At 41.8% G+C, this 27,314-nt stretch overlaps 1 protein-coding gene across 2 annotated transcripts; it reads right to left on the bottom strand.

The window, feature by feature from the left end:
• Window positions 1-1,265: 1,265 nt before the first annotated feature.
• LOC105024378 (ataxin-2-like protein) lies at window positions 1,266-26,827 on the bottom strand. 2 transcript variants are annotated; one of them, XM_010894301.4, is made up of 24 exons: window positions 26,480-26,827; window positions 26,157-26,292; window positions 24,966-25,005; window positions 21,401-21,457; window positions 16,679-16,750; window positions 16,217-16,376; window positions 15,475-15,596; window positions 15,148-15,239; window positions 13,385-13,618; window positions 12,757-13,187; window positions 12,446-12,532; window positions 12,030-12,143; window positions 10,878-10,955; window positions 10,409-10,470; window positions 9,634-9,935; window positions 9,452-9,521; window positions 8,880-9,020; window positions 6,130-6,193; window positions 5,020-5,231; window positions 4,660-4,798; window positions 3,807-3,916; window positions 3,532-3,708; window positions 2,671-2,845; window positions 1,266-1,967 (listed from the first exon to the last, which is right to left on the bottom strand). In XM_010894301.4, the coding sequence occupies exons 2-24, from the start codon at window positions 26,276-26,278 to the stop codon at window positions 1,918-1,920; spliced, it is 3,111 nt and encodes a 1,036-aa protein (XP_010892603.2). In that variant the 5' UTR covers window positions 26,279-26,292; window positions 26,480-26,827; the 3' UTR covers window positions 1,266-1,917. The 2 variants fall into 2 exon arrangements, with proteins under 2 accessions (XP_010892603.2, XP_010892604.2); XM_010894302.4 differs by having other exon boundaries at window positions 5,020-5,210.
• Between the last annotated feature and the right edge of the window lie 487 nt (window positions 26,828-27,314).

Here is a 27,314-nt window from a genome sequence, read left to right as displayed (position 1 = left end):
GAGCAGCTTCTTGCTGTAAAACAACTACACAACTCTAATCCTGACCACACTGAAGTAGTTAGCTGGATGAAAAACCATCAGTTAGGCACAACTGTGGTTAGAGAACCAACAGGATTGTTGCTCTCTAGGAAAAGGGTTGGGCAGCCCTAGTGTTAAGGTGTGTTAAGTACAGGGCAATCGCTTAATCAAACTGAATAGATCTCTACTGTACTCATGTCCCCCCCCCTTTTTTTTTACCAACCAAAATACTGACCTTTTGCCAAGGCCTCACTTTGACTGTGGCTATGTTTTTGGCAGTGGTTAAGTACAGGATTAAGGTTAAGGGATTTGGGTTTAGTTTAGAGAAAATGTTTTTTCTAATCCATTGGTACTCTCTTAAAGGTCTTCACTTGTAATACAGTACAAGGCTGTGTACATGTTTTACTATCCTGGTCAGGACAAAATCCTAACAATAGTAAAGTAAGAAATGTAACCTTGTCTACTTTCGCCTTAGATAAAGAGTAGTAGTTAGGATTAAGATTAGAATTCAGTTGTTTTTTTTATTATGGTTGAGCATTAGGGAAAGGTTTTTCAATGAGATTTACGTTTGGGGTGCTCACAAGGATAGTTCAATGTTAACTGTTGGTGTGGTAGAGCAAGACAAGAGATCATGCACTGCGTCAAATAGTCATTTTTGGTAGGAGGAACATTCAGCCGAAGTAGGGCTGCCTCAGAGTATAATAAAAAGATCATGTTCAAGTGGAGTCTGGAGGGAATAGTTCCATTCCACTGGCCTATGTTAGGGAAAGGTAGAGTCCTAAATTCAACTATAACTTTAAGGCGATGGTTTAAGTGCACTACGACATGGGGCACCATTTGGCATGCAGACTAAATTTACACGATCATTCATCGAAAAGGTTCCCTATTGAAACAAGGCATGAGAAATGGAGTGTTAAGAAAAAACAGATCTAGATAACTCACAAATGTAAACATTTAGACAAGAACACAAGAAATTCCGTAAGCACGCTTGAAATGTGGAGGCTGGTTAATTTCTGAAGGTTAATAAAGGTTTACACAGTAAGCACAAATGTTTCGTTGAAAAGTAACAGGCTAAAGTACAATGCATGACCATACCTAGAATTGCTTAAACCTTTGTTCTGACTTCAGTTACAGCATTTTGGCTGTATATGATTTCTTAGTCTTGTTTTCTTTCAGTGAACGTAGCCCTTATGACATTAGACCTGACAACCCTTCATCCCCAAAAAAACAAAGATCTACAAACAAGGTGTTTCTGTAGTTAAGTTTAAAACTTTATTTTTTTGGTCATTGTAGTTTTAATAGTTTTTTTTTGTATTTTCCATGTTTTATTTAATATTCATAATTCCCTATAACAGAGGGGGAAGGGAAGGATATGGGAGACAGGTCACTACCAGAAAGTTAAAAAAGGGCGAAATGTTTTTTGTGCTAAAATCCCCCCTCCCATCCAACTCCCTCCTCTGTAATGCCTTCATGTTATTCCTTTTTGCAACACAGTGATTTCTGAGGAAGATATTTTCTTACATCAGTTTGCCTAATAAAAATATGAAGGAACATAAAATCATTTTCAAAGCACATCTCCGGCGTTGAAAGTCTTCTGCTCTTTCGGCGCTCCTGTTGTCTGCCCACTATGACGACCCCGTGCAGCGGCATACGTCCTCTTTCAAACGGAAGGAGTTGGAAGGGAAAACAAAGCATAGGACTGGACACTGCTGCTGGCGGCACCATTTGTCACCATCTTATGTAACCAAGGTTTCAGCAACAATGAAGCTGGGAGCTACGGCCAACCAATGACATCCTGCTGCTTCTCCTCGACACATTGTCACATGATCGCGTCACTTCCTGGGTGGGCATGGCCCGGTGGACAGTTCTTTTAGAAGGGGCAGGGGGTAAAAGAGGGGGTCAGTTTCCAGGAGGGTGGAAGGGAGAGGGGTGTGTCTGGACCGGCATTGCTGTGGGACATAGATGAATTTAGTATTGAGAAACAGACAGTTACACTACAGATTCACTTGTAGTTTTCATTCACATTGAGAAACATACCATTTTGATGTTTTGAGAGCAATGGACACCAAAATCAGCGCTCTGATATTTATTGATAATCTCAAAACATTACAATGGTATATTTCAAAACAAATTAACCACAAATATCTACATTTCCTTTCAGTTGATTCAGTTGGTAAAGTAATTGTTGGACTCTTTAGTGGGGGTGAGCAATATAACCAGACTACACTGTATTGGCACTAGCTCAACCCTGCTCTATCTGAATGAGAGTTACATGCATAGAGAGATTAAGCAATTTAAGAACTAAGACAAATTGAAGATAAGCACTGTTATTCCCCTTGAAAGCGAATATTGGCAAAGAGCTCCAGAAAACACAGATGCTTTTAATATACATTGAGACATTTTTTAGTTTTTTGTTCAGTATGATGGATAGAGCTGAGCAGAAGGTCAGATTTGAACCCAATGCTGGGCCTCCCAGGCTGCCACGGGGCACCTTTGATTTATACACACATACCGTTCAGCACAAGATGATTAGATGACATTGTTCTGCATGAGCATAGCTAGCTAACTTCGCCACGGCATAAATTACAAAGATGGATATTAGAGGAGCAGTTTAATATCTTCAGAACTCCAAGCCTTGGCTCCCTTGCTCACCTTGTGGGTGTCCAATATAAAAGTGTTGGTGAGCCCCTTGCTGCGGGCCATGTTGAGGGTGCTGTGGGACCTGCCCGGGTCCCTGCTGGGGGGGCGGGGCCTGGAGCATAACTACTTGGGGGTGTCCGTGTTGACCCTGGTGGTGCCCTTGGTGCATGGCCCCCTGGACGTGAGCCTTTGGAGATGACAAACAAGGGAGCGTGTTTCAGTTTACACAAAACATCTAGGTAGGCATGCATCAAATGTTATGTCATCAAACATGGTTTCTGGAATTAACCATAATAATACATACAACAAGGAAACATAAGTGGTAGTAAAGGATATCACCCCCCAGGATGAACTGCATTGCTCTGGATCAGAACAACAGAGGTTTCAACTTGCCTGCCCGTGAATTCGATTCAGCAATAGTTTGGTTAGTGGTCAGCTGCTGTAACTAAACTACCTGCCGTGCAAAATGTTTTTCCTCCCCCACAGCAGTTTTGCTTTTAAAAAGTACTTTCAAAGCTTTTTGGTCCTTTTCTATTAATCTGGCATTATTGCATTTTTATATGGGCTTCCAATAGATACTTAACACTCATTTAATGCATCCAGGAATCTGAACACCAAAGCAAGACAGATAAAAAGGTGATTCCTGATAAGGTGCCTTGTGTGGATATTTTTGGGTTGTGGTTAGCTTCAGAGTTCTGGTCACTTCATCAGGGCAGTAAAGGTGAGATAAAGGTCGTGAGGCATGTGTTAAAATCCATTTCTAGTTACCCTCATTACAGGGTTGTTATAAAATAAATAAAAGGACTGAAACAGGATTTTGACAATGCATTCCTTTTTTTTTTTTTATGTTTGCCTCCAGCAGCACATCTGTACCTGTGTCAACTGTCCCAGACCGGGGTACGTGTGCGGGATGCCCTGGTGGCTGTGAAGACTATAGCCCTGCAGGGAGTAGGATCCCTGGGGCGACGTGTGTCCGGGGGGCATGTTGGGCGGGGTGGGGGCCGAGAGGGAGACTGGGTGATACAGAGACTGGGGGCCCGACTGGGGATTCTGTGGAGAGTGGAAAATACAGTCATTAGAGAAGTGAGGCTGTCCAAAAAACAACTCCGACTCAGCTTGAACATGGGAATATATAACAACGGTCTCACCTGTCCAGGGCTGGGGGCATGCTGCTGAGGGGGGGGCTGGTTCCCCGTAGGGGTGCTGGAGGGTTGGGGTGGGTGCACTGCGCCCTGATGATGGTTGAAAGACTGGGGAGCTGGGGAAGAAGGGAGTGAGAAAGAGAGCATAAATATTTTATGTCTGGAGGTTTTACTTTCTACAAATATTAGGCTGGAGATCCACTGGGATGTCAAACTTTGCTGTTTGAGACAGCGGAGAATCTCTGTTCTTGTAGTTCATAAAAACAGCTACTCTCCCGGTGATTGATCTTTCCCATGTGTGTGTGTTTTTCTTTAGACAAAAGGGGTCATTAGATTACTTGGGCGATTGTACACCAATATATCAAATGTGTTATAAATCCCTTTTTACATCAGAAGATACCCTGACGGAAACAACTTTCTCAACTTTTTAGTAGTTATGATTTCAAATGACAAATGGCTTGCAAAAGAAACAGTTAAACAAGGAGCGTTTCCATTTTCTTTATTTGCAAGCTCTAGTTCCATTTTCAGCAATAACTCAGCAAATGACTTTTTAACCTCCTTTTCTACTTTCCCCAATTTCTTCTGTATAAATGTTTGTCTATGGCCCTTCCTAATAGCAACAACTCCCAAAGTATTGGAAAGAGTTGAATATCACAAACAATTTCCAGATAAGTAGCAGCGCCTATCCCTTCTTGTGCTGTTTTATGAACAAATAATCCAGCAGCCTGGTACAAGATCTGTTTGCACAAAAATAATATTGTTTATTGGGTAAACAGCTAAACTGAGTGGGCTAGAACACAAAACAGTGATCCAGTCTGAATCCAGCAGTGCCACTTTTGACCGGAGGTTTGGGACTCACTGTAGATCGTCTGCTGTGGCCCCTGAGACCCGTCACCCTGGCCTGGAAACTGAGGGGCCCCCAGAGGTCCCATGGCCTGGGGATGACCCCCTCCCTGGCCCAACATCCTTGCGCTGCTCTGCAGCATGGAGTACATTGGCTGAGGGAGGGAGAGAGGAAGAGGAGGGTGAGACGTGAACAAAGAGGCATCATCCCAGACAAAAACACTTACCCAACACACACCGTGTCCCAACACACACCTTGTCCCAACACACACCTTGTCCCAACACACACCTTGTCCCAACACACACCTTGTCCCAACACATAGCGTCCCCCCCAACGCACACCTTCACCTGACACACAGTCCCGCCAGACACTGACCTGTCCAGGGTAGGGCGTCATGGCCTGGATGACCTGCTGCTGGCTGTACTGCTGGGGGTTGTACTGCAGGTAGGACTGGGGGTAGGGCGAAGCCACCAGCGGGGTCCCGGCTGCAGACGCTGCTGCTTGCAGCATGGCCTGGGGCGGCCCGGAGTTGGCGTGGTCTGAGCGGGGGGGCCCCACCATCGAGCCTGGGGGAGGCCAAAACATGACTGCATAACAACGTTGACAGGGAGGGGAACTCGCTCATAGTCACATAGACCATACTGTCACACCAGCAGCTATCAAAAAGTGTTTGAAGAATAGTAAAGACCCATGCTGACCCAGGCGGGGGAGGGGCAGTTAAGGCACATCTTGACAATCAACCCAGGGAATGTGGAGGCATTTTTTTAAATAGTTAACTTTCTCAAATAGCTCATCCTGCAGTACTAGACATCCTTCTTCCAAGAACTTGACAATAATTTACAAGGTCTATTATGTACACGTGTGAATTTGGAGGAATAAAGAAAATTGCATATTGGACTGAGGTCTCACTCAGGAGATCATTCAATTGACAGTGACCCTGGAGCAATTAGGGTTAACTGACTTGATCAAGCACTGAACGACAGATTTTTCACCTTGTCCTCTGAGGGATTTGATTCAATAACCACTTGATTACTGGCCCGACACTTAACTGGCTAAGCTACCTGCAGCCTCACTTCTGCCTAACTTACAAAAGGAGAAACTACTGTGCCATATGCCTTGGCTTAACCAATCATCTCCCACAACCCCTTCCTCATAGACCCTCCCACAAATATCCAGGCCAGGTCCTGCCTCCATTTGGAGTCCCACCACTCGGTCACGTTTGGCTAAATTTAAATGACAAACACTTTTGACTCGGTGTGGTCACATCCAAGGTCACTCAAACCACTTAAAAATAGTTTGTATGTTGGGAGTACACTTTATGAGCTTAGTGGATAAGAACAAGGTAAGCCTGCCTTTATGTTCAGCCAGCTTGGTCCCAGAACTGCATGGCATTCAACTACACTTGATATTGACTACCGTAGTTGCCCAGATAAAATACAATGCATGCAGACTGGTAGAGAGATCAGGCGTGGAGAAAGCGCGTACCTTTGGCCCTTGGGTATTTCCCCTGGTTGACTGTAGACACGGTGTACTGGTACATCTGCGGAGACTGGAAAGGACCAGAAACAAGGACGAGACAAAGGGTCAAACACAGAGCTAAAAGCCACATTGTGGAGCTGTTCAGAACTACATTTAGGCAATTTCCATTATTGGAAACATCAACTCAGTGCAATGTACTCTGAGATTTAACAATGGTGGCAAATCCTGTCATTAATAGGGATTCATTTTCTCTCAAACAAAACATTTAAAGTGGTATATACTCTATTCTGTACACATGCATGCAGTGTCTTCAGAAATTATTCAGACCTCCCCACATTTAGTTGCAATATACATTTTCTTAATCAGTCGACACACAATGCCTCATAATGACAAAGGGAATATAAGTTGATACATTTGTGCCAATATATTGAAAGAAGAACCAAAATCTCATGTACGTAAGTATTTAGACCTATTAGTGGTCTTAAGACCTATTATTACTACCAAATATTCATTATTTAGCAGAAGCGCCTTTGTCAGTGATTACAGCATTGAGTTGTCTTGGGTATGCCTTGACCAGCATTGAGTTGTCTTGGGTATGCCTTGACCAGCATTGCACACCTGGATTTAGGCCGTTTCTCACATTCTTCCTTGTAGATGCTCTTAATCTTTGTCAGATTGGTAGTGAATGGGGATTTTCAGATTCAATAGGGTTCAAGACCAGGCATTCGCCAGGCAGACCAAGGGCTGGGTGCTTCAGTTGTTGTCCTGAAATCTTCACCCTCAGTGTGAGGTTCTGTGTCCTCTGGGTCAGGTTTTCAAGGACCTTTGTATTTTTCTCCATTCATACTTCTATCAATCCTGATCAGTACCCAAGGGCCTGCCACTGAGAAAATCTCCATAGCTTGATGCTGCCGCCACACAAGTTTGACAAGGTAGACAGAGAACCATCATTTTGTCTGTAATGTGGTAGTCCGTACTATGGCAAGAACAGGGCAAATAAGCAAAGACACGAAAGTCCAACATTACTTTAAGACACAAAGGTCAGTCAATCCAGAAAATTTCAAGGGCTTTGACAATTTCTTCAGAGCTATGATGAAACTGGCTCTCATGAGGACCTCCACAGGGAAGGAAGACCCAAAATTCTCTGTTGTAGAAGATAATTTCATTGGAAATTGTCAATTGACTTCACCTCAGATTGCAGCCCAAACAAATGCAGAGTTCAAGTAACTGAGTTCAAGTAACTGACAAATCAACATCAACTGTTCAAAGACTGCGTGATTCAGGCTTTTATGATTACTGCAAAGAAACCACTACTGAAAGACAACAATAAGATTTGCTTGTGCCAAGAAGCATGACAAATAGACATGAGACTGCTGGAAATCTGTCCTTTGGGCTGATGAGTCCAAATTTCAGAAATGTGATTCCAAACGCTGTGTCTTTGTGAGACGCATATATGGATGATCTCCTCAAGTGTGGTTGTCACCATGAAGCATCAGGTGAAGGTGTGGGGGTGCTTTGCTGGTGACGCTGTCTGTGATTAATTTAGAATTCAAGGCACATTCAACCAGCATGGCTACCACAGAATTCTGTGGCGATGACCCAATACACACCTCCAGGCTAGAAGGAGTGTGATCGTGATGCCTCACATGACCTAGCAACCACAATCTCCTGACCTCAACCCAAATGAGAAGCCAACAAGAGCTGATTGGACTGTTGGAAAAGCATTCCAGGTGACTACCACAAGAAAATGGATGCCAAGAGTGGGAAACGCTGCAATCAAAAACATTGTGGCAACCATGAAGAATCTAAAAGATAAAATGTATTTTGATTTGTTTAAAGTGGCAATTCAACCTGAAGCACCTTAGGTGGGGTGTATTCTGTCAGAGATTTACAGTGCAGTAAGATTAGTTTAGTCATAACTGGCTAGGAGGAGCAAGGTTTATTTTCTGCATACCAACAAACACATACTATTGTCACTGAATGAATTGATCTGATTGAGTGAAATATGAATGTAGTTTCATTTCGCGACGATAAATTGTATATGTAGTGGTGTTTGTCCTTGACAGAGATGTTTCAGAGATGTTTTCTGTCAGCAGATACATGGATACATGTACGAGATGTCAAGACTTTCTCCTTTACATTGCAACCTACTTACATTATTAAGAAAGCACACAAACATATCAGTTGATACATTGCAAAAAGGTGTCCAGATTTGAGTTTTATTTGCTTAATTTTTTTTATTTGCTTGTGTAATATTCTAAGCCACACCTACAATATTATTTTCGCAGTATGCATTTCCCTTTCAAGTGAACTGTAGAGTTACTACCCATGATTGTATTTGTTAATGACAGATGGTTATTGAACTCATTCATTTTCAATAATTCAAATTCCCAGACAGTGGTCAACACTTAATTCTGTCATTATGGGGTATTGTGTTAATTGATGGGAAACAAAATATAGTTAATAAATAATAACATAAGTCTATAACAACAAAACGAAATAATGGGTTGATGGGTGCCTGAGTACTTAAAGGGCTATGGTTGAAGTTAGCTGAAGTTTGTCATGATTGTAAAAATAAACCATGGACTACAGTTCCTCTTGGTTCATAGGCTACTTTCAGGGTGAGGAACCATCCAACATCAAGGAGTACACAACAGAAGGTTGAGATTAATTACTAAAAGGAAAAATTGCTATACATTGTGGAAAGTGTTTTTTTCTGTGTGCGTCAATGCCAGTGTATGGGCCCATCATGTTACCTGTACAGAGTGGATCTGAGAGACGTAAGAGAGGTAGGGGGTATTGTAGATGGGTCCCTGGCTTCCTGGGTGTTGTGGGAGTGCCATCGATGGACTCGGAGGGGTTGGCCGAGGTGGCGTGGGGGAAGGGTTGGGCTTAGTCTGCAAACAGAAAGGGAAGGGGGGGGACAACTGTTCAAAATAGTCCATAACATCCATTGGATTGCCAGTTGAGCTAGACAAGAAATGAAATGTATCTCATGGTTTCTGAGGAGACAATTTTTCCCAGTATTGTAAGGATTATGTTCCCTTGGATACAGATCTAGGGTCAGAGTCTCCTATCCCAACTGAATGACATGCACAGGACTGAATGAGAAAAAACAATAACTTCACAATTTCACTTATATTAAAGCGCTTACTCCTACAGCAATCGTAAACCTTAGGGGGAGTGTATATTTTCCCAAGATAAGGATATCGGGGGCAACTTAAGGGCAACTTGCTATGTTGAAAGCTAGCTGGTACGTAGACAGCTAGTGGATACCTAGCCACCCTTGTTCTTTTTGAATATGGCGCTATTCCAAACATTTACTTACCAAGGCAAGTGCAATTTTGTTGGGGTTGAACTCTTTGGCATTGGGATTCAGAGTTGACTTCTTGATTTGACTGAGAGAGAAATTAGAATGTTAGTCAATTATTAAATGATATTCTGTCCTTAGAATGCAGTTTGACAAACATCTACCTATAAAGAAATGCTTTCAGTTCCACCAAAACTCACTCATTTACTCCCTCCCCTCTCTCTGCTGTCTCCTGTCCAAGCTCCTCACTTCCTGGGGTCCTGGCAGGCTGGGGATGCCCTGGAGATTGCCTGTCTGAAATGGAGCCAGCAGTGGTGATGGCTGGGCTAGAGTCCTTGGTGGGATCTGCTGAGGGGGAAGCCGAGGGCTGGAGTTGGGAGGGACTGTGGGGAGCGAGGGTTTGTTTGGAGTCTGAAGAAGTGGGGCTGGGTTCAGATGAGGATGTGGCTGCTTCAGAGGAAGATAGTGGTGTAGTGTTGGAGCAACTCCCACTAGGCTGGAGCTGAAGAGAATCACATTAAACCCCTCTTTATGTAAAGTAAAACCCAACAAAAACAAAATGCAACAAAAAATGCTGCAGTTTGAAAATACTTAGGGCTCTCAAAAGTATCCCCGTTATAAAACAGTTGGAAATGTACCAGAAATATCAGAATAGTAAGAAGTATTTAAAAATATTTTTAATACACAAAAACTCAATCTGTTGACAAAGACATTTCCTATAAAGGGCATTTAACAGTGCCAGTTTGTCCTGAACTATATATTTTCAACATTCTTAATTATATGGAATGCATTTCCAACAGCTTATAAAAGTTATCGTATGTTCAGGTTGGTCCTGCATCTTTAAATATCACCAGTCTCAGACTAGACAGAACCAAATGATCTCAAGCAGATTATTTCCACTGGAGGTGGTTACGGACACTGCCTCGGAATTCATTTACAATTTCCTATTTCCAGGAGAGGCGACAAAAGTCTTACCCTGAATTCTTTGCCAAATTTCCGCAGCTCTTCAATTTGTGACCTTTGCTGAATGGAGGGAACTGGGGAGGGGTGGGCAAAAGAGTCAACCTTGTTACAAGTACTTGAATAGAATATAAAGTGGTAAGACTTTTTTTAGCTTCACTATTCTTTCAAACAACACCTATGGAAAACTGAAACATAAAATGCTTTTTTAGAAGAGCTGTTCTCTTCACTTAGGAAAGCAACTCTGACTGACACTCACACCTAATGTCTGTCAGGGACTGGGGCCACTTATCAATCTGATAAAAATGTTCATACAATTGTGGAAAAAAATAACACACAGATCAATGAAACATTTATTTGAAAGCTATCAGGGTCCCCCTTTTTTAAGGTTGGAAACACTTTTTTTCTTTTCTAATCAGCACAAACTGTCAGCATTTGTTAACACAGACAGGATCTCTCAAGCTGTGCCCAAGTTCACACACACCTTTACTCTTGCTGTCTTCCGTGCTCCCTGGACTCTCTGCCGACCGCTCTTTGGCTGCCGTGCTGAGAATCTCGTTCACTGTAGTGGAGACAGAAGAAAGGACAGATACAAAGACACAGGGGACCAATTAGGCTATTGGAAAGACCCAAACGCTTCAACAATTGTTCACAAAAAGCCCATCTGGCCCTCGTACAGGTGGCCCTTTCAAGATGACAGTGTGGCCTTTGTATTAGCGTGAAACAGCTAATATGGACACATTAAGCGAAGTGGAACAAATGACGTGGAGGATGTCTGGCTCTACACTTCCGGACATTTCAAAGTGAACCAGTGGCTGAGGTTATGGTGCAGACAGTCATCTTTAATTTGAGGGTATTTACTATTGAGGGGGAATCCAGGCAGTTTTAGTGAGCAGGCTCTTGTGGCTCTGTTCACCTGGAAGAGACGGCTCATTTGACTCCCAAACGGCTCTATCAACAAATTGCTCTATAACAGTCAAAGAGCATCACTGGCCAGATTACTTTAACAAACATGCTTAAAAAACACAGCATAGCTAACTCGTTTACTTGGATATTATATTTATATATTTCAGATATCGCTAGCCATCAATTACGTATTGCAAGAGCGAAAGATAACACGCGTGGATTGTTGTGCTGGTCCATAGTTACGTACCACAGCAACAGAGAAAGATTGTTTCAACTTAAGTCTTTTGAACAGACAGTATACTGTATACAGATACTACTGTACTTAATACTGGGAGTGCCACGGGACAGCCGTAAATGAATTAACGTGATCTACAGAGCTCGTCAAGTATAACGTTTTGGATGCATGAAGGGCTGGATAGAATGACACAACGGGCCGTGTCTGGCCTTATCTCGCCCAGGTTTGATCCATAACCCCAGAAGCATTAAAAAAGTATTCAATTTGAATCCAGAGAAGTAGGCTACAATTGTTAGAGTGAAAAGCACATCCAGGTAAGTCCATTTTAGGGGAACAGGCAATTTGAGTAATTCTCATAAATGTGTCATATGATACTTGGGTGAAAATCCTTTACATTGATGACTGCTTGAAGTCTTACTAGAGGGTTACATCTTGTGGAAAAACCAGACGTTACGAGAACAGTTTTAGTGGGTTAAAATCTGTTGTTGTTCGTACCATCAATAGGGAAAAGCGGGGCAGGTCCAGAAGTTTTTTGGGCAGGCATAGAGACGGACGACGTGTCCAGGTAGGGCACAGATTCCTGTGTGACTGATTTCGGGGAGCGGGAAGCTGAGACGAGACAAGAGAGGTTGTTATTTTTATTCCCATTTCACACATTGACAACAGTGTAGAGTGTATAGAATAAATTTGTATTTTTCTGGGAATTATCGAAATATTTCTGCATTTTGTAGGTATTTGTTACAAACATGCAAAAAAGAAACCCCGGCAATAAATCTGTGGAATTCCAGGGTTCCCCCGGACCTCAGTTTGAGAACCACTGTATCAAGGCTACATGCAGCTTGAAAATGGGCTTTGGTCCATGACACAGAACGATTGTAGCTGGACCTCTGGAGTGTGTTTTGAAAGTTCACCTGTGGACTGGGTGTGTGCGTTTGGGGTTCGGATTGGCCTGTTGGACTGGATAGGTCTCTGGGCTTTGGGGGATGTACGCGATGACACTGAGAAGAAAAATGAAAATGACATTCCACTTCTACATTCTACTGCTCACCGCCACACAAAATATGAACCCACAATATTTTGACAAGCTGTCATCCGTCACTGAGACTGCGCACATAGCTTAAACAACGACTGCCCGCAAACCTTTTAACATTGGTTGTAGACACACAGGCACCCCTTTACAAGATATTTTACCACCCCGAAAACATCCACACACTTCACTGACCTCCATTGACCGGTCTGCCTGTCTCCGACAGCGATTGGGAAAGGGCTGCAGTGTGACCGTGCTGGGCTGGGGGACTAGCGGTAGAGAGGATGGCGTTCGCGGGGGGAGGAGCCCCAGGGGAGTAGGCTGGACCTGGGCTGGGGCTGCCCTGGGTAGGGTGGTGTGGGGCGTGACCACCGGCCCGGCCGGACAGCGGGCTCACACGCTCTGAGGAGGGTGGAGGGGGCTGAGGTCCGCTGGTGCCCGAGGGCAACGGGGGTCTGGGAGAGGACGGCGGGGCCGAGCGGTAGCCAGGGCTGGCGCGGTTGTGGGCCGGGGGCCCGCCGGGGCCGGTGCTTCCGCCGCTTCCCGGGCCCCGTTCTGCCCGCTCGCCTCGCACACCGCCACCCATCTCCCTTGCTCGTTGGGGTAAGGGAATGTATTTGCCCTCCCTGCACGAGAAAGACAAAGAGAAAACATGGATTGTAGCGGAGTATTTTGCGGAATTTGTATATCTGAGATTCCGCACAGCCCCAAAACACCCAAACCCTATTTCGCATGCGTTCTCGCAATGCCCGTCAGGAATTTGTAAAACACTAGATAGATGTAATGATCAAACGGATCAAAATGGACTGGATGGAGCGCTTACCTGCTGACGATTCCTGGGCTGTCGCGGCCCCTCTCTCTGGGGCTCTCCCTCCCTCGCTGCTCGCCGCCGTCTCGTACCACCGCACTGTATTTTTCCTCCTCACTCTTGCCCTCCTCGTTCTCCAGTGACGCGCGGTGCCGGTAGTGGGGGCTGGACTCAATCTCGCTGGCCAGGCGGGTGGCACGGGCCTCCCGCTGCCGGAAGCCCTCCGTGCTCCCCTTCTCCAAAGGGAACCTGAGGATGGTGACAAAGAGACCAAGATGAGTGGACAAGGAGAGATGAGTGGACAAGGAGAGATGAGTGGACAAGGAGAGATGAGTGGACAAGTCCAGCACCTGATAAAAAGCCTGCATTTCACTTGGGACAATGCTCTATTTAAATGCAGGCCTCTGATTGACGTCCACCAGTTGGTCCGACCTAGCCCCTGCTCGACCCCATTGTAAAAGGCAGGGTTGAGTTTACACGGCCAGTACAAAAAAAGCATAGGTGTGTAGTCGCTGTTCGTGAATTGCTAAACGCGAGTGTCCATATCACAGTAGGTGTGAACAAGGGGTGGGAGGAGATGAGAATTTCATGCAACGATTATCCCGCCCAGAATTATCCCGATTTACGATTTCATCCCGATTAATAACAACCTCAATAATCAAAATGGCTGATCGGATATTCTTCCATTACATAAATATTGTTCTTGTGAATTTAAAAAGCCATTACAATAAAATTATATCAAAGCTTTTTAATAATTAACTAATACTATTATAACATGTAAATCACTAAATGTGACTGCCAGCTTCATTGACAATACATTGCAGAGGTGTTTAGTGGCATTTAGAATTGCCCTTTGTACAGCATTTGACTTAATTGCACATCAATACATCCGTATCATACATTACACTTAATACAAGTACATTTTCTGCCCTCTTCTATTAGCACTTCTTTAGACGCTAACTGCATTTCATTGTACTGTAATTGTTCAATGACAAAGTTAAATCAATTCTTAAAAGAAAATGTATATGTGCTCCACCAGTTCAATAAAAGTAGTAGTCAGGAACACTTCGGTGACTGGCAAGAGATTTTTCAAGTAACATATCTGAGGATCGGGGTGAAAATAGATTTCATTTCAGTACCGGTACTGACCGGTTGGTGCATGCACTTCCGTTACGCATTTTATGTGCCTTATTAGCCATGTATAGTCCTATTTGATGTGTCAATACTTTATAATTTTATAATTCATTATAACAGCTCCCCGTTATGTCGTGTGCATCATGTATTGTGCAGATCACGCAGATCGATAAAGTTATTTTGGCCGGCAAAAATTATATTCCATTTGCCTTCTCTTGTCATTTTCAGCAGGGAAGCATTAACAATTAGCCTACATTATAAACAAAATTATAATTAGAAAATCAAATGAGCTGTGTATAATGTATATCCTATTCACATTTTCCAGAAGTTTTTTCTGCATGCATCATAGCTGCATGTCTTCTGGGATATCATTGGTTTGTTTGAGCTCAACATTGTTTCAACTGGTTATTAAGCTAGCCGAGCTTCATTGACCATACATTGCAGAGAATGTTTATTGGTGTAGTACAACGTAAGACGAGATGTGCGCCGGGCAGTACCTTTTCAAGTCACTCGTGAGGATTATCCTGATTTACGATTATCCTGATTATGGAATTTACACTATTTAATCGTGAGTATTTTCCATGGTGATTACTACTAAACCCGTCCATCCTCCATCCTAGTGCAGACCTGTAAGGTGGACTCACGTGTACATGGACAAGCTGGAGTCGTAGGTCGACTTGACGCCGTAGTTCACCTCGTTGTAGCGGAACATCTCGTTGGCGTCCCAACCGTTGGACTGCGAGGGAGAGAGAACATGTAAGAAAGTTGGCAAAGTGAGTGGCGGTATGGAGTACCAAGTTGGGTGTGTGTGAGAAAGTAAAAAAAAGTGTGAGAATGAGAACGCACGAGAGTGACCATTCGTGTGAGTGACAAAGTCAAAGAGTGTGTGTGGGATTGTCTGAGGGAGAATAAGCATGCAAGTGACCGTGTGTGTGTGACTGTGTGTGTGTGTGTGACCGTGTGTAACTCACAGCATCCTTCTCCAGATCAAAGGCCTCTCCGTTGCTGTCCCCTCCCTCCCACCGCTGCAGAACCTTCTCTTTGTGCTCGCCGTTGACTCGGGTGGCGCTGATGGCCGTGTCCGTGAAAGTGTCTGCACACAGAGGGCGGGGATACAGCCGTTACCCAACAGGCCGTGTGGGAGTCAGAGGATGTCTCAGCAAGCAAGACACAAAGCAGAGTAGCCAAATACAGCCTTTGGCTGACGTGTATTGGTCGCGCACCACAAATGCCTGAGGTGCCTTATTTGCTGTTATAAACTAGTAAGCATCAAAACTGAAGAAAACAGGTTACATCTCAGCTTCAGGGCACACCGCACCAGCCGGCCCTCTACCCAACAGTAACACGTCCATCAGTACCACAGGACTCTTCTGGACCGACCCAGGGACAGAAACCTGCCAGCAGCCCCAACCCTCTAGGGTGAATTCCGGCTGTCAAACACAGGAGAATACCCAGGACTATTTAAAATTGCAAATAAACTGATTCCGTTGCCTTGTACTTTTGTGTCATGTGTTAGCTTGGAAACCCCTGGTATAAAATGATCTAAAACGATCAGGAAGTCCTGAGCTAGTTTTGGACAGCAAGAAATGTGACCTGCTTCACCATACTGAAAGACACTTGGGGGAAACTTGATCATGAGTCTGCAGGAACATAATCGACTCTTAGAGACATTTCTCAAAAAATGGAAATCCAAGAAAAGGCCCTAATCCATACCCCGAGTGGCAAAGTTGAGGTCAACATCACGGCACATCATGGTGACCACGTCCGAGGGGCTGAAGACCATGGTGTCAGTGATGTCCTCCCTCCGGGGTTGGACGGTGGAGTGGCCCTCATCCGCTGCATGTTTGTGGACTGCATCCACCGCCAGCTCGCACTGCGGACATCAGAACATTACTTAACTTGATGTTGGACGGTTCCTCACCTTCGACCAAAAGTTGATGTTCTATTAAAGGTGTTAGACATGGGATTTGTCCATGCAGCTGAAGATTAGTAAAAAGAGCATTAGGCTTCATTCAAAACTAATTCACCCTCTCCAGCTGCATTTCTGCATGCTGGCGTCTTACTTCGGTCCTCTATTTTTAAACTGTTAAAATAACTTTTTTAAAGGTTGAAAATAAATGTCTACTTAAAATGGTAACATGATCTCCTTTGGTTATCAGTGCATCTGTTTCTCACCCGGGAGCCGAGCGTCTTGAAGATGCCCTCGTACACGTTGCCGTTCTTTACTCTTACATCACAGGTGGAGCCCTATAATGCACACAACAAAAAAGGGGGGTTGGAAAGAGGGAATAAAGGCAGAATGAGCTCGAGGCTGGTCCTGGTGTAGCTCCCCCCGACAACGAAGAGTCAAGGACATCTGTTTGCGAGTGTCATCGTCCTCAACCAAGAAGTAACCACAAAATAACCAATAATTAATTTACCAACAAATCAGAAACAAGACTGAAATCAAGTATTGGCCAATGAGAACAGATCTATGGGGTTGGCCAATGGGGATAGTGACAGGGCAGGAAATAGAAGCGGAGTGTCTTTTCCCTCTCTGCCCCTCATGTAACCAGTAACGTTTTCATTTGGTGGTCTTAGTTATTCCTAAAAGACAAAATTTGCCTTTCTGTCTGCTGATGTTTGTGATCTTATTATACAGCCCTTGAAATGCCTTACATAGGCATACATTCTATTAGTTCAGTAAGCCCAAATGAGTTAGCCATGGTAAAATAGTTTGTCTCATGTCATCTCAGTAATCTGTCAGCCACAGTATTTACATGGTTGGCTGAAATAATTTTTGTCATAAGCCTAGGTATGTTGAGTTAATCTGACAACTCCAAATGTAATGCAGGTATTGTTGATGGTGAATACTGCCCTTTCTTAGTTGTTACTTCTGTCAGTTATGTGTTTGTGTGGTACTAATGTTCTGGAGTAAATTGCAACCTTAGGTAGATTTTGCTATACAGAGGGTACTGGAACTGTCTTACTAAATCCAACTCCAGGCCATAAACAGCTCAACTCTCTACCTGCATCCACCAATCCTTGTCCATCTGGTCATGCTTCTGACCTGGATTACATTTTATAGACTCTGGACACAGCCCACATGTACTTACTAATTACAGCTTGTACTCTTAATATCTCACCCGGCACAGCCAGAAGGACAGGTCACCCCACCCGAGCCTGGTTCCTCTCTAGGTGTCTTCCTAAATTTCAGCCCCTCTTAGGGAGATTTTCCTAGCCACTGTGCATCAACATTGTTGTTGCTTGCACCTTGGGGTTTCAGGCTGGGTGTTTTGTAAAAGCACTTTGTGACAACTGCTGATGTAAAAATGGCTTTATAAATAAATTTGAACAGACATGCTGTCTACCTGCACAACCTGTTGTTTACCTGCACAACATGCTGTTTACCTTCACCTCAAGAGGTAACTTGCACTGAGTCTCACACACAAGCCTTTTCTCATTTAAGTCGATAATCTCTTCTCTTTGACACAGAAACCAATTAGGGGTCAAGGAGTCTGTTCCCAATGTACTCTTTCCTTAGCAATTTCTAATGGAGGACACTTGGGTACCCTACCATGAAATTGGTTTAAAATCTGCCACACCCTTTTGTATCAGTTGTTTTGTTGGAGGACAGAAATATGCTTATCTGTTCATTTTCTGTATTCTAACAAAACAAAATGTGCAATGCTATAATTGTCTTTAGTATTTGTAAATTGATGTTCATTGGCATGGCACATTCTACAGTACATTCTCTTACTACTACCTTTATACTATCTCATATATGTATCCCACTAACTGCACAGCAAGCAAAGCATTGTCCTTGTGTTTAAATCACAAGTTTTTTGGTTCAACCCACTAGGAGGACCTGGTGTGTTGTCATCAGTGAACCGAAAATTAACAAAATACAGCTGTGTGGTACCTGGCATTCCAGGAACAGGGTTGCATACCATGACTTAGTGTCTTTGGTGTAAGTTTGTTTTCCTGCATGGTTAAAAGGTAGCTTCCAGTTAAGTATCATTGCAATGTTTACACCCCCTAACAAATAAACTTTGATTTGACATTTGAGAGTAAGGATGCGTCTTCAAACTCAGACCCTCCAAAATTCTGTTTTAAACATTCTGTGTTCTAATTTAAACAAGAAACCAGACAAGCCTAGTTCAGCCGGGCCGCAACAGAAAATGTTGCCACCTCAGAGATTCGAACCCAGGTCGCCCGCATGAAAGTGTCATTAACCACTACACCACTGAGCTGTACAGTTGCTGGTGTCAGTATAGCCTCGTCTCTATCCTGAACAAATCCTTGTCAGTATAGCCTTGTCTCTATCCTAAACAAATCCTTTTCTGCCACTGGCCGTTTTAATTGTTAATTGGCCATTCGTGAATGACATTGATACAGTTGAACTGACTAACGTTTCTTACTATGTATTGCGTTTGCCACTGGCAGTTTTAACAGCGTATTACCATCATAAGCTTCACCGCTATCTACTAACTTACTGGAATAGTCATTAGAATTAAGCAATTGCTAGAGAGTCTTCCAAAGCTATTTCTTTACATGGCATAAGAATGTAATTTTTTATTTCATGGCAAAACAACATACTTTTCATCCGTGAATGACATTTATACAATAACTGTTAGTTAACGTCACCTTTATTGATATTTTCATCAAGTGAAAAGTCGACAGAATTGTGGAATCTACCAGAAATAATTAATGTTGTTGCTCTCAATAGATTCGAACGTAGGTCTTCCATATGAGAGACATGGTCTTTCACCACTACGCCTCGGCACCACAAGTTTCAGCAGTCACTAGACTCCATTGAGGATTGTGTTAAATAGGCCTCCTAGTATCTACTAACTTCCTAGGAATAATCATAAGAATTTAGCAATTTCTAACTATTCCATGCCAGAATCAGTCGCAACATAACCGTATACAGTTTAAGGCTTTGGTTTTAGCCAGCAAAGTTTACGCCAATTCAGAATAATTAAATTGCGTATTTTGCTTCCCCTGCGAGGAGATATGAACTTGGGACCTATAGTTCACAAGTCCGCTTCTCTAACCACTACACTATTTAACAAGGGGTATTCAGTCAGGCAGGCAGTCAGTCAGTGAGATTCGCTCTTCTTAGACAGCTCCGCTTACGCTGTCCGGCAAAAACGAACATGGTGCACTCAGGCCTCTAGAAATCTAAACGATATTATAGTGATTGTACTCTATGAACATTGATGACTAGATCTGAACACTAATAGCGTTTCAGGAAAAAGGACACGCTCTGGACACACATTAATTGAATGCTTTATTTCTAGTTTGTTTTTAGTGTAATTCATTCTACGTGCAACAAAACCTCCAGCTTGGGATTTAATTATTTGATTTAATTTGTAGTTACAGAAACTACAATTATATAGTTAATGATATAGCTAAGTATGTTCCTAATGAGGACTACATCCTTCATCACATATCACTAAGATATTAACAAAAGGAGTTTTAGGAGCGACATTAGTGAACTAGACTCAGGTGTTTTTAGGTTTCGGAGTTGTTCAGGTATCAAATATATTTCACCTTACTAAAACATAGTGCCTAAACAACAGCACCGATTTCAAATATCACACTAGCTATTCTTGGGTGTTAGCCAAGGAAAAGTTCATCCCACCCCCCTCCGGTAACTTATGTTATAAAATGGACACTTAGCCTAGCAACAGAAATGCTAATCAGTTTCCCCCGCCACACACCCTCCCTGCAATGTGCAAAAGGGCACAGAAGAGTGTGCATGTAGCAAGGTTGGCACCATCAGTTTTCAGATTACTTTATTTTTAAAAAAAAGTTGGAACTTGCAATTTGAAATTGAATCTCTGGGTCAATAAACATGCGTTTTCAGAATGTTTATTTTTCTTAATTTTCTTACTGCCTGAAAATGCAGAATCCTGCGTTAGCACAACCTCTGAGCCAGCAATCAATCTCACTCCATTCTTAGTTAATGATATACAATTGTAGTATATCACTGGGAGGCAGGGAAATGTTTGTTCCCTGATGTTTATCCAATTGTATAAAATCTTTATCACAGTTAAACAGTAAATGTTATGTCATAATTAACATATCCTTCCATTCCTCTTTATTCACTGAGCACATTCTTGATTCAAAACAACTTAGCTAATGTTACATTCTTTATGTACAATCATAAATTAATAGACTAGATTATGCCTTTAACCTTAATTGGGAGAATTTAATTATAAAATTAACCTCTAAGTTTTAATCCTGATGAGGGAGAACACTTTAAATAGAGCTTTTCCAATTAAAAAGTATGTACTAGGACCAAATTATGGAGCAAGTACACCAAGGATTGTTGAAAGAAGTCAGCTGGTTTTCCACAGTCATACTTTTTATTGTAAGGAAAATAAAAACAATAACGTGGCTTGGAAAAATAAAACCCCATTGTAGGCTAAATCAGAGCAGCCCATGTCAGGATTCAATGCAGTGTCAGCAAATATATTTACCTTTTCTGTAACAACTGCATCACCCCCCGCATTTGATAAAATACTGATTATTCGTTGCTCAACGTCCACTACTGAGCAATATCCTTCTCAGTTGCTAGAGCAAGGCTTGTGCAAGGCCAGGGTATTAGGTTCGATTCCCATGGGACACCAGGACAACAAAACATGAACTTACTACCATAAATTGCTCAAGATAAACATCAGTTAAATTAATTAAATGTATAATTTACAGACGGCTCTACAGAAGAACAAACTAGTGTGAGCAATGTCAACATTTTAAGGTTAGATGTATCCAACAAAGATGCTAGAAAGTGCCAAGAAAGCCCATAGAAATGGCTGCGCCTACCACATCTCATTCAGGATTAAGAGAGATCCCAGCCAGGATTAACAGAGGCAAACGTGCTGACATTGACACAGGGTAAGAGTGACTCACCACCACAGCTGTGAGAAAATGGATCATTCTGGCATTGTTGTAGACACCCTCAAACACCTAAAAGTGGGACCAGAATAAACTCAGATAATTACACTTGACTCATCCTTCTGACTGCAGCTATGCACTGTATGACCAATCATTCAGAAATCTGCAATATGGTATAAATATACTGCCGTTCAAAAGTTTGGGGTGATTTAGAAATGTAGTGCACATTAGGGAGTAGTACACATCGTTGTGTTTCTGGACATTTTGAGCCTGTAAATAAACCCACACGAGATACTGAACAGTGGATATAAAAAGTCAACACACCCCTGTTAAAATGCCAGGTTTTTGTGATGTAAAAGAATGAGACAAAGATAAATCATGTCCGAAAAACCTTACAATAACCTGGTTGCATAAGTGTGCACACCTGATATCTGGGGATGTGGCTCACATTCAAACTCATGTTAAATAGAAGTCATTACACACCTGCCATCATTTAAAGTGACTCTGATTAATCACAAATAAAGTTCAGCTGTTCTAGTAGGATTTTGAGTTATGGTCTGATGAAACCAAGGTTGAAAAAACAACGCTGCACATCACCCAAAGGACACCATACCCAAAGTGAAGCATGGTGGTTGCAGCATCATGCTTTGGAGCTGTTTTACTTCAGCTGGAACCAGGGACTTTTAGCATGACAACGACCAAAAGCACACATCCAAATCCACAAAAGCATTGCTTCACCAGAAGAAGATTAACATTCTGGAATGGCCCAGCCAGAGCCCAGATCTGAATCCAATTGAATCTTATTTTTCCCCCTCAAAGATTTGTTTGTTTTTCAACTGATCACGTTATAGGTCACATTAAAGTGTCTCATTCTTTTACATCACAAGAACTTGGCATTTTAACAGGGGTGTGTAGACTTTATATGGGCAATTCCAGCGTTATGGACGTGACATTTGCAGTCAAAACATAAAATATAAATTCAGAAAATGCATTTAATACCAATATATTTAAATGTCTGTTTATATGTCCATACTCCCTTAATAAAGGAGTACAGACATTAGAAAAATATCAATCGACACATGCGTTTTATATTTAATATGAGGGAAATACACATGCGTTATGGACGTGACAAAAAAAAGACGGGAGTTTGTGGGAGACAATATACTTTGTTGAAATTCTGTGAATTAAAATGCACAAGCCAAAATAAATAATACTAGCCGAATGGATGAGTGTCGGCTCTCTATAGAACATACATTATTTATTTTATTTTAGTTTTAAAAAATCTATTTATGAGGAAAAACGGACGTTACGGATGTGACTTCTTTCCGTTATGGACGTGACCGTTCCGAAATCATCACTTGGCTGACTCTGGAAAACTTGAACAGAGACCTTTTTGTGTGTCTCTTTTTATTTGAAACAACAAACATCTGAGACATCAGTAAGGTAAGTCTGCACAATTAATCAAATTTAAACTGAAATCACCGTGTTATAGATTAGTTCACGCATATCTCTCATGCTGCTAAACTTGAACCGGCATGTGAGCATGTTCAAAACTCAATTCGGGCATGATATTGCTTGCTTGATAATGTGTTTTTATCATCAAGGTGTTTACTTTAGACCCCGAAAGATATGGAATTGATAATGCTAAGATACATAATCATTATATATGCAGTTTATCATATCGATATTCTCCGGAGTTAAGAGCACCGGTTTCCCCTCAGTCCCGTCAGTGAATTGAAACGATGTCTGATTGTAACAGTGTGTTGGCCTGTGTCTATATAGAACCAACAGTCTGGAGAGCGTTTTTTTTTTTTGCATGCAAAAAAGTAATCATGTCACAATGATCGCAATATTATGTTTTGTGTCAAACTAATCGCAATGTTTATACCCGTTTTGCGTTGTTGAATGCGCAATCGTGCTTTAAAATAGCCACATTATTGCAAAATTAGCCAATGCATTGAAATAATAATTGAAATGTTATTGTCTTTAGTCAAAATCACAATGATTACTTCATTTCATTAGGCCCGATGGGTTTTTGCCACGTTTATATTGGGTTGGATGTCAGGAGGATCAAGACGATCTGTGTGAAAGAGACGCCCGAAATACTTACCAATTACTGCAAATAAAGTAGAGATTTTGTCCAGAAATCGCAGATCTACAATCACCACAGAAATAACTGCCTTTGACCACAGAGGGCGTGCGCGGGAAAGAAAGTGAGTCATCACAGAAGGCGCGTCTCATATTTCTCTCTCTCACACACGCGCACGCACACTCCATGGTACTAGTATTAATTGATTTCTAAAAAGTTCTGATGTACAGTAATAGAGATCAATTTAATATATGTGTGGGGTTTTTTTAACAGTAAAATTATGAAAGACCAAGGTGAGTTTAAATAGGTTTGACTTCTTTCCACTCCATTTCAAGCAATATATCGATTTATATTGTAAAGTTGATGAATTTATCTTTTCGTATTGATTTAATCAGAATGCTTCTTGATTGCCTTTGTTATGTGTCATTATATTGTTTGAAATAAATAAATAAATTAATTAAACAAATATAAGCTGGTCAAATCATGCATGATTTAATGTGAAGCGTCCGTCACGTCCGTAACGCATAATTAGGTTGTTTATAGCAATTAAGTGAGATGATTTGTCAATCATAACTAGAATGGACATATTTTGGCTTTGTACATAAAGTTTCAAATTAATTGTAATAATAATGATTATACAATCTAAACTTATTCTTTAAATCGTTACGGACGTGACACAGCACTTAAGCGTCGTGACTTCCTAAATATAGCCTTTATAAATTTAAAGGGAAATGCAGTTATAACAAAGTGAGTGTATTTATATCTCAGTCATGCCCCCATCTTTCTGCAAAATCCTTACTAACAACATAAAGTATAATTAAAGGAGTCTTTGATTCCTCTTTTTAAAGCATGAAATAGGTTTGTATAAAAAAAGCAATTTTAGTATCTGTGCACACCTTATCTGAGGTGAATAAACAGAAATGTCTTTAAAATTTACATGACAGCACATCAATACAATAAAATACAGATCTAAATGGACAACTTAGAAAGGGTTTTGATTTTTTTATGATAACTTTAATTTTTCACAGCAAGGTTGACATTTGCGTGGAATTGCCCATATCCATTGTAGAAGGTCAGGTTTATTGCTTCTTTAATCAATCAACAGTTTTCAGCAGTGCTAACAATCACAGAAGGGTATTCTTATGATGAATTTGCTTTCTAAAATGATCAGCTTGGATTAGCAAACAATGTGCCATTGGAACACAGGAGCGATGGTTGCTGATAATGGGCTTCGGTACACCTATTTAGATATTCCATTGAAAATCTGCCATTTCCAGCTACAATAGTAATTTACAACATTACCAATGTCTACGCTATATTTCTGATCAATGTTATGTTAATGGACAAAAACATTTGCTTTTCTTTCAAAAACAAGGACATTTCTAAGTGATTCCAAACTTTTGAACGCATGTTGATTTATCTTAAAACCTTTGGTCCTAATTACATTGGTCTTGGATTGTTGCTGCTCTGCAACGTTTTAGTAATACTCACAGAAGAAGACTGGAAAGGTGCCTTCACAGAAGTTCGACTCCTGAGTGAAAACAGGTATATTCAATTAAGTACAGATGTAAAAAAAAGGTCCTTTCTTGGCACACAATACATGAAAGGCCGGTCCTACTATATATACACACACACCAGACATTACTACAATATTAACACACAAAGCTCTTTACACTTGTATATGAAAGATTGAAGACATAAAACAATTTGAATGTGAGGACTATAGTGAAATACCACGCTGACAAGCCTAAAACCTGTCAGTGCAAATTATTACTTTATATTCTCATATCATAACTTCATGATCACTATATGATGACACTATCCAATAAAGTGTTTCACCAACAGGCAAGAACAAATTCCTTGTTTGTTGTGAAACGTACATGACAATAACTCTGACTCTGATAACTCTCCAGTTGTCACCAACCAATTCCCTTCAATTCCTACCATAGTACCATCCAAGTTTTTTCAGAACCTGTGTAATTAAAATTCCAATGTATCCATATGGTCAGTTCCAATTAGTGTAATGCAAACCACATCAAAAATATAACATTTCAAATCAAAGTCACATTCCTGAATGTGCACCTAGCAGTTATTAGAGCTACCTGACAAATATAGAACTTCCATAATTAGTACAGCACTCTGGTTGAAAATTGATGTAAATTTATATCCCTATGATGAAAAACGTAATATCTTAAAACCATTGTCAAAACAGATTGTTTACTATGCCATCAATAAATCTTGCTTTGTTTCAGTCGGAGCTTGCAAGAATTCTAGAAAACAGCAAAAAAAAAAGTTAGGTGAATAAACCTTGTAAATGAGTACGTTCAAACCAACGTACTAATCACTTGCAGTTAGTCAACACTTGCTGCTTAGAGTCAACGCCCTCCTCTGAAACAAGTAATGTGGCTGGCAGACCTTTCTATCTAACCTAGTCTCCCGCCTTATTTGCTTCTCCATGCTTTCAATCAAACTTAGATCTCTCTATTTGCCAAAGAGAGCGTCAGTCTTGATATACAAACTCTGATTGGTAGTCAATCAAGCGGGATCGATTCTCATAGGCCCATTAACAAAATCCTATTTCACGCCACACACCCACTTTAACAAGCTACACTTGACCGGTAGGCCTTGAAGCCATGGGAAAATCCCCAGGTTTTCCTATCTGGGTATCCTCATTTCACTCACCTCCCAACCGATGATCTGTTGTTAGTGTTGATCCCACTGACCGTGGAAGACATACTGACGGGGCCTGCGGTCCCATTGGAGGTTTTTCGCCCGCCGGAACCGGGCTGTTGTGGTTTCAACATGACCAAGTAGCAAGCTTCAATAAAATCGAAATATTATTAAATCCAATATTTGGTAAGGGGACAGCCAGACGTTTTACTACCAATGAAGAGTAGCATGTAACGTTAGCCTATAACCTCAATGACTGACAACAGTTAGCTAAGCCTTGCCAACTAGAACATGGTACATAAAACTATTGTAAGATGGAACACAATTAAATATACCTTGATTTCTGATTGTATTCGGTGGCTGGCTACTGTGTTACGAGCAACTTGATACAAAACAGCAATGTTTTCACACGATATCGTGGTTTAGGCTTCTTCTGATCCTAGCTAGCTGTCTTCAGACATTCGCTTGGTAGCTTCCCTGTCTGGATTACTTTCTTCGTTAAGTCGACTAGCAGTGTTCTTCTTGAAGGTTAAACCTCCAAATCCAGTTATGATGCTGGTGCAATTGTCATTAGCTGTTAAAATAGATATTTTTAAGGTTTCGGGATGAAAACCCGCGGTCGGTCACCACCTCTCGAGGTAGGCTTCACTCGATCCGCGCGCGGTTGAGTGGAAACCGGGTGGGTGGGGGGCGGGGGCTGACTGCATGGATGTGCGTACGCGTCCATGAGATATGAGAACGTGGACGCACAAGTATAATTTCTAGAGGGATGCAACCTTGGAGCTGAATGGCTGAATGGCGAATATTGAGGGGTTTTATTTGTCGTAATACTTAAAAGTTCCAGAGTAAAAACAAAATCAAAACGTCCCTGTTCCCTTTCGGTCTTCAGTGCTACTCAACCGGATAGACACATCGTGAATGTGTAACAGTGATAACAAATACACTCATACCTGATAAAGCCCAGCAGGTGCAAAGCACCCATCAGCTGTGCTTTAAATACCCATCAAAGACCTGCACTCACTGATTTTCCAATAACCACGTGCACAGTGATTGAGTTTGGCCTGTGCATCTCTGGTCGGTATGATTGACAGTAAAAAGAAGTCTGCCAAGATTTCCAAGTCGTGTCCATCTATTACACCATGTCCTCACTCATGCAGCTTCTGCATCACG

This window comes from Esox lucius, chromosome 5 (assembly GCF_011004845.1).
Source record: "Esox lucius isolate fEsoLuc1 chromosome 5, fEsoLuc1.pri, whole genome shotgun sequence".
Taxonomy (NCBI): Eukaryota; Metazoa; Chordata; class Actinopteri; order Esociformes; family Esocidae; genus Esox; species Esox lucius.
The sequence above is the reverse complement of the archived record's forward strand: the minus strand, read 5'-3'. Positions and strand labels throughout refer to the sequence as shown.

Excerpts from the sequence above, each read along its gene's own strand:
- LOC105024378 (XM_010894301.4), bottom strand. The coding sequence starts at position 26,278 with ATGTTGAAACCACAACAGCCCGGTTCCGGCGGGCGAAAAACCTCCAAT. Across the intron at positions 15,597-16,216 it reads CCTCAACTTTGCCACTCGGG|ACACTTTCACGGACACGGCC; the intron begins GTATGGATTAGG and ends CTCTGTGTGCAG. Across the intron at positions 6,194-8,879 it reads CTCAGATCCACTCTGTACAG|TCTCCGCAGATGTACCAGTA; the intron begins GTAACATGATGG and ends GGTCCTTTCCAG.